The 7,258-nt window shown below is 39.5% G+C and overlaps 1 protein-coding gene across 1 annotated transcript in view; it reads right to left on the bottom strand.

Moving 5' to 3' along the window:
• PHRF1 (PHD and ring finger domains 1) overlaps positions 1–6,589 on the bottom strand; it is a 30,367-nt gene extending 23,778 nt beyond the window's left edge. The window contains exons 1-5 of the mRNA XM_009276011.1: positions 6,471–6,589; positions 6,022–6,144; positions 4,262–4,491; positions 3,200–3,283; positions 2,094–2,215 (exon numbers count right to left, since the gene is read on the bottom strand). Of these exons, the coding sequence (XP_009274286.1) occupies positions 2,094–2,215; positions 3,200–3,283; positions 4,262–4,491; positions 6,022–6,144; positions 6,471–6,561 (650 nt within the window). The 5' untranslated portion in view covers positions 6,562–6,589. The remainder of the gene's footprint in view (positions 1–2,093; positions 2,216–3,199; positions 3,284–4,261; positions 4,492–6,021; positions 6,145–6,470) is intronic.
• Positions 6,590–7,258: the final 669 nt, after the last annotated feature.

The raw sequence follows: 7,258 nt of genomic DNA, 5'->3' as shown, positions 1-7,258 counted from the left end.
AGTGGCTGAGGGAACTGGGGTTGTTTAGCCTGCAGAAAAGGAGGCTGAGGGGAGACCTCATCGCTCTCTACAACTCCCTGAAAGGAGGTTGTAGCGAGGTGGGAGTCAGTCTCTTCTCCCAAGTAACTAGCGATAGGACGAGAGGAAATGGCCTCAAGTTGCGCCAGGGGAGGTTTAGATTGGATATTAGGAAAAATTTCTTCACTGAAAGGGTTATTAAGCATTGGAAGAGGCTGCCCAGGGAAGTGGTTGAGTCACCATACCTGGAGGCATTTAAAAGATGTGTAGATGTGGTGCTTAGGGACATGGTTTAGTGGTGGACTTGGCAGTGCTAGGTTTACGCTTGGACTTGATGATCTCAAGGGTCTTTTCCAACCTAAACTATTCTATGATTCTATACTTGCACTCTTGTACCCCACCCACTCACAAGCACAAAGACTCTGTGTGCCCAAGCAGTCTGGCCAGGATTATTTGTGGGCAATGCAGAGGGCAAGAGACACTGGCTATGAAGTCCTTAACACATCTCTTGGGCTCTGTGACTGGCAGCGAAGAACTAATTTCGGACTTCTTTCATGTACCTTTAAGGAATGAACGGATGCTTTTGGGGACCTTCTGCCTCATTATTTTGTCTTAGTCCTCACAAACAATAAGAAAAATGAGATCTGTGAAATTAAGGACTTTTGGTTATGGATGTAGCCCTATTCTTCATCTTCTTGACACCCGTCTCTATATCAGCGTTACTCTTCTTGCTACTTGGTAACCTGAATGAAGTCACACATTGATGTGTCACACCATTAATGCAATTAACCCTTTTTCTACTGTTTGTTCAAGTGTCTAGACATGTGCACTTTTGTATTCATAGCAATCTTAATGCTATTGTTACACAGTTCAGAAAGTTAGGTTGTCACATTCCAGTAAGTCTTACCTGAAAATGGTTTCAATAGAAAAAGATTTGATATCTTATGAATTTAAGTTACGGTTTAAGTAAACAGCATTATACCACACAGTTTAAACATTGTGGAAAGCCACATCTAGCTAAAAGCAATGGAAAGACAGGATGACTCCATTGGCTTTAGAATTGTTGGTAAAAATAACTGATGAAATTTTCAACTCCAGTGTCAGGTCAGACAAGGTTCAGATAAGGCTTATGAAAGTTCAGAAAGAACTGAAAGACATGACTTCAGATAAGACCTATGAAACGCTGGTTTTGGTTAAGTATTTTAAACTCAGTGTTCTGATGACACGCTTAACAATATTTAGCATTCCTGATTTTGTCTCTTCTCCAGAAGGTGAATCAGTGTATATGGACACTACAGAACACAAAGACAAAACGAGACTTACCAGATGTCTAGTTAGCTTGCTAGAAGTCATTTTTGAAAGATTATTTTACATACTCATTGCAATCAAGTATCTCTCTTTGTTCAATGGGTAACTTTTGACATCAAACTGACAATGCTGCAAGACCGATTAAACAGTATAAGAGCTTTAAATTCTAGCAGAAGACTGTAGGCCCAAAGTTGTGTTCAAGTATCTTGATGCCTCTACTTAAACACTTATTTTATTAATCAAGGAGGGGAAAAAAAAATGTTAGGCAGAGACAGAAGTAAGCAAGAGTAAGGGAATCATTTAATAGCTGTGGCTATAAAGAAGAGATCTCAAAATTTCACGAAACTGAATCTTAAGCACTTCTCCTGCACAGCACTAATGCCCAGTCAGTTGGGACAAGTCGTGCACCCTCTCAAGGAGACATAAAAGATAAATGTTTTTTACCCTCCATGCACCCAGATGTTGCATGGATGAGCACAAATATCTTCATCACTTGAAGGTATGGTCACCTGTTTTGGTGGTCTGCAGCACTGATGTGTGCAGGACTCTCCACACATACGCTGCTACATGACCAGAAACAGATCCTTCACATCATGGGGATGTCTGCACTATAAGCACATGGATACAAGTCTGGCCACGTGATGAGCCTGAAGAGAGCAGCAAGGGGCAGCCTACAGACCAGATAGTGCCTGTGCACCAAACACTGGCCAGCCCTGCAGCACCATCTGCAATCATGCAGGTGCTATATTCATTTCAACCTTTCTTACCCTGCATCACAGCCGTCACACAGCAGCAGGCGATCCTCGCGGTCACTTCTGCCACACACCTCACAGAAGGTTGGATCATCCTCTCCATCATTACCCTGAGTTTTCGTGTTCTCAACAGGAATCTAAACAAAAGAGGGATTCACATTTTATGCAGAATGTGGCACTTTTTAAAATCTATTATCACATTAACAGTACCTGCAACAAAATCTAAAAGTGAATGAACCAAAATGGCTGTTACATACCAGAACTTTCATTTAGTTCATTCAATACATCTAGGACATGATCAAATGCTTGAAAACACCTACTGAACTTGTCTACTGTCAGACACCAACATCTATAGAAAACACCATTTTAAGAACAGGCGAAACCAAAATTCCCAAATCAGATGAAAAGTAGTCAAACGAACAAAAAAAACCCAAAAAACAAGACAAAAGAGAGCAAGCTTAGCTTTTTCCCCCCAAACATATGATTTAAATGTTAATTCACACTTCTGTTAAAATGCAAACACTTAGTAATAAACCACCAGTTTACGAAAACAGAGCATCAAACTCCTAAACGTCCCCTGAAACCCAACATGTTTCTGATATTAATAAAGAGCAATGACAGCTCTTCAGTATTCTTTTGTGAGAGACTACTAGCACACTCAACCTGTGCCTTTAAGAGCTCTACTATTGCCTTGTGTCTCTCTCCCCTTACAAACCCAACTGCTACACAGTATAGCTGGTAGCAAGACATAAGGAAGAGATCATGTATAACCTAGATTATTCCTATTCGTATTATAACAGCACTTGCAGTATGCGGGGCACTTTCCCCATGTGGACAGGCTTACCAATGCAGAACAACTTAGAGTCAAATGTCCATTATGCAAAAGAGGCAGTTATGAAAACCACCCTTCTTGCCATCAGAAACGATGTCACACTTCAACCCACACAAACGTGGTTACGGAGGAAGACAAATTGTAACAGCACCTTAAAAGGCAATCTCAAAATAGGAAAGAAATAATTCATCCAGATACCAAATATCAGATGAACATGCTAGAAGTGTAAACCTTTGAATCGCTATTTTGTGGCAGTTGGCCTTGCTGTTTGCTACATCAGAAAGCTTACCTTTTTTAGGATTTTACCACCAAAATGTGCCCGAATGCTAATGTACTTAAAGAGAATTCGATCCACTGGACAGGAGTTTGCATTCTAGAAAGAAAGAAAAAAAAATTTCCCCATACAGTTAATAAGCACATCTCTTGATTCAATTTTTAAAAAGGAAATCCTCAATTATTAATGTAATAAGCATTAAATTAATGTAGTAATAATTTTAACAGCTATTGGTCTTGACATTTTAAGTACTTAAACCTGACTTATGTGGTTTACAAACAACTTATTGTATCAGAGAAAACATGCATTTTTAGAAAAGCATTTATTATTCTGAAGTCATTTAATTATTATTCCATTGCCAAAGCAACATCAAAGTTCTTCCAAACATTGCCTTGAAATAGCGCCCATGTTTTCGGGCATTTTCTTTCTTTTGGACAAATGAGCAACTGGAAGTGGCTTACAAATATATTCAGTAAGAGTGATTTATCCACTTTTTTCAGATTTAATTACCACTGGTACTGCTGCATGCACAGTAAGTTTTGTTGTAATTCTCACCCTGGATTGTGATTATGGGAACTACACAGTTAGGTGGCAAGGAACTCTGACTGAAAACTGAATTCAGAGCAAACTGCTGTTTTAGTCAGTATTCTTTTATCTTTTCTATGTTTAAATGTTCACTGTCGCAACAGACCCCCGTCCAACGGCTACAACACACAATTCAACAAGAGATAAAGATAGATATACAGAGAAATATACACATACACACAGAGAAAACCAGTATTACTGTTGTCTTGACTTGAAAAAAAGAATTTTAGATGCCTAGAAACACACTTGCTTATGACATTACAGCTTTCAGAGAACAGAACAGATCAGGATGGGTACAAGAAAAACAGATCACACTTCACAAACATGAATCCTGCCAAATAGAGCAGTAACCCAAGTGTATGTAAAAAACTTTAAGAAAGCAAATATAAATATTACAGTGTTTTGTTCTCATTACAGCAGGACAGCATGATCAGAGGGAAGAGAGCAGAGCACACCAGAAGGCCACAGGACATCAGGGACAAAACAGCTCACCTTAGACCACTCCACGATGCAGTCCAAGCAGAAGTAATGGGAACAGTTCTCAGGAGTCCCAACAGCCTGATCCCTAAACGTGTTGAGGCAAATGGGGCAGTTTTCACCATCCTCATCAGAGGAAATGCTCGCTCCGTTTATGTGTGGCTCTAATTTCAGAGAATCAGTCATTCCCCCCACAGCAGACTCAGTTTCTTCCTCTTCCTCCTCTTCATCATCATCTTCACAATCTTAGAAAGTGAGAGATGAAAAACAACTCTCGTGTGCTGCAGGGCTTCAGCAGCGAGGGCAGAGGGGGTGGGCAGGATGGGGTACCAGTTCACAGAAAATTCCAAGTAAGCTTATTTTATGGGGCTGCAAGGGTGAAGCACAGCCCTCCCTAGTTTGAGGCAATAATTTTTGCTGTTTTCTTTTTTCCTAAATCCCTTCACTAAAAAGCAATGGATTACTCTGGCGAAAAATAAAGCCTGATAGTGTGACTAGTCTTGCAAGAGATTAAAAGGACAGACAGCAGAAAAACAACAGATTACCAAAACAACAAGAGAGTAGGATATGTCAGGCTACCACTGAACAACGGAGTTAAAAAATAAAGTTACAATAAAGTTGTCATGTATCCAACTTTTTTTTTTTTTAAAACACACACTCCAGAGGACAAGAAGCAGCCATATGCTCACCTGCAGAAGAACAGATTAAAGATTTCACCGGTAAATCATGATTTTGAGAGGCAAGGGATCTGGGTGTCTAGCTGGAGACTGCTTAAAGAAGCTTAGTTTTGAGTAAAATTAATTTTAAACACTCAGCACACATTGTTGAAAGGTATTTTTATTTTTAATACAAAATACAGAGACGTGTGTTAGTCTTTTCCTAAAACCTGTGAATTAAGTTGATGTTTTCAAGAAGCAGCAAAAAGTTACCTAAAAAACAGTCTCACTTTTTTTAAATTTTTTTTGGGGGGGAACAGCTGTTGTTGTTTTGTTTGGGGTTTTTTTTTGTTTGGTTGTTTTTTTTTTTTTTTAATAATGAAAATGGGGCCTTTGTCTTTTGTCTTTTCTATTGAATTCTCCTGTCTGGACACAGCAGAGAATACTCTAAACGCTGGATTAATAAAGCTTTTTGGCACCTGGCATCAACATTTTAGTCTGTGTTCAAATCAGTCTAACTAGTAACTTGGAAAACTGTGCTCTTGCCTTCCCAACAAGCTTTAAGATGTGATAAAAAGCTATTTTTGTCTACCCAAATAATAATTTGAGTGCAGCAGTTTCAGAAGTACATGCATCTACAGAGTACATTTTCAGTAAAATTAACAAATTTTTCAAAGAAAAATTAGTCAAGTCTTCTTCCCTCTTCCCTAGGCCTAACAGCAACAGTAATTTATTTCCAAAACTCCCCATCACAACATTCACTTTAGAGCTCCATGCCAAAGGAAACAAACAAACATGCTTTTCATAAGTGAAAAAATAGCATGAGCCACTGCTGCAGTTTTTACTTTTTTTCTACTCATGTTGGGGCAGAGTTCACTCCTACTGACTATAATTATACCACTTTGGCTAGCGGATAGTCTTCAAACATACAAATGCTTTAAAAACTTAGAAATTGTGGAATATTACTTGTATGTTTATTACTGTAGGATTTGGGCATCAGCCTGACACAGCAGCATCTGTGGATTTACATTTCATGGTTAATTTCTGGATGAAAGCTTTCATCCCACTCTTCCTCCAATTATTAAAAAAATGCCTGTTAACGCACATTAACACACCTACCTTCTAATTCTTCATCTTCACTTTCTTCCTTGTCCTCCTCACCTCCCTCTTCCTCAGTGTCATCTTCTTCCTCCTCACTTCCGGTATCATCTTCTGAATCACAGCTATTTCCACCATTGCTTTCTTAAAAACAAAAGAGAAGAAATATCTATTTGATGCAGACAGACAGGCAGAACACTGAAGGACACACCAGAACTCCTGCTTGGGACGTTATATATGAAGTGAAACCCCAGATTTCCTCAGTGGTATCAAAACCACCTGTTTTTGAGAAACTCAAGGGAAGCATGCCAGCGGTTTGAGATACAGAATTTAGGAAGCAAACCAAAAAAATTCTCAGGGAAAAAGAAAAAAATGGTCACAAATATATCTTTACTTCTCTTTGGAGGTTAAACCAATAGGTTCTCCAACCTAGAACTATAAACGTGCACATGCAGAGAGGCTGCATTTACCTGTTTCGCTGAGGAGCGTGAGACTCTGTCTTTTGCCCTTGCCTAGTACAGCATGCTTGTTTATCAGTTCATCCTGGCTGTCATCATCCATGGCAGGACATTGGGAATCTGCTCCCTGCAAGAAGGCAGACTTCAGTGAGACAGTGCACCACCTACACAAGCAGAGCAGGCATCAGCCCGGCAAAGAGCCTCCAACGCATCTGCGGAGATGTGAACGGTAGAAGGGACATCGCTCTACAGCAAAGGCTCCTCACACCATTGATTGGTTTTCCCAGTTTCAAGTCAGAGGTAGCTACAGGTAAGCAGTTAGCGTTATGTGAAGTTTCACATCCCTACTGAGCTAGATGAAACCAGCTGCTTGCGATACTCAGTTTAGGTGAAAGATTCAGCTTTATCTTGGGCTCCTGGATGACAGAAAAAGGTATAACCAGAACTCCCCTCTGAAAATAGGAATAGAAAACCTGCAAACACCAAAAACATCCTGTGGACTAGCAATAAAATGCAAACCTGAAAGGGACCAGAGGCCCTTTGAACAAGGCCTAAGAGGAAAACAATATGTGTTTCAAATCAAAATATCTTGCTCAATTGAAAAGAAACAAGAAGAAAGAGTATGTATTTTAGGTCTTTTTTTAAAAAGGCCTTTTCACAGCTCTCTCACGAAATAGAGAAGTCTTAGACCTCACAATTATTATTCCACAGAAAGGAGGAGACTTGAGTTGGTGCATATTAATGCAATCACATTAATTGCTGTGCATTAGCACAGACGGGCAATAAAACTGACAGATACT

Source organism: Aptenodytes forsteri, unplaced genomic scaffold, assembly GCF_000699145.1.
Source record: "Aptenodytes forsteri isolate BGI_AS27 unplaced genomic scaffold, ASM69914v1 Scaffold17, whole genome shotgun sequence".
In the NCBI taxonomy this organism is placed as follows: domain Eukaryota; kingdom Metazoa; phylum Chordata; class Aves; order Sphenisciformes; family Spheniscidae; genus Aptenodytes; species Aptenodytes forsteri.
The sequence above is the reverse complement of the archived record's forward strand: the minus strand, read 5'-3'. Positions and strand labels throughout refer to the sequence as shown.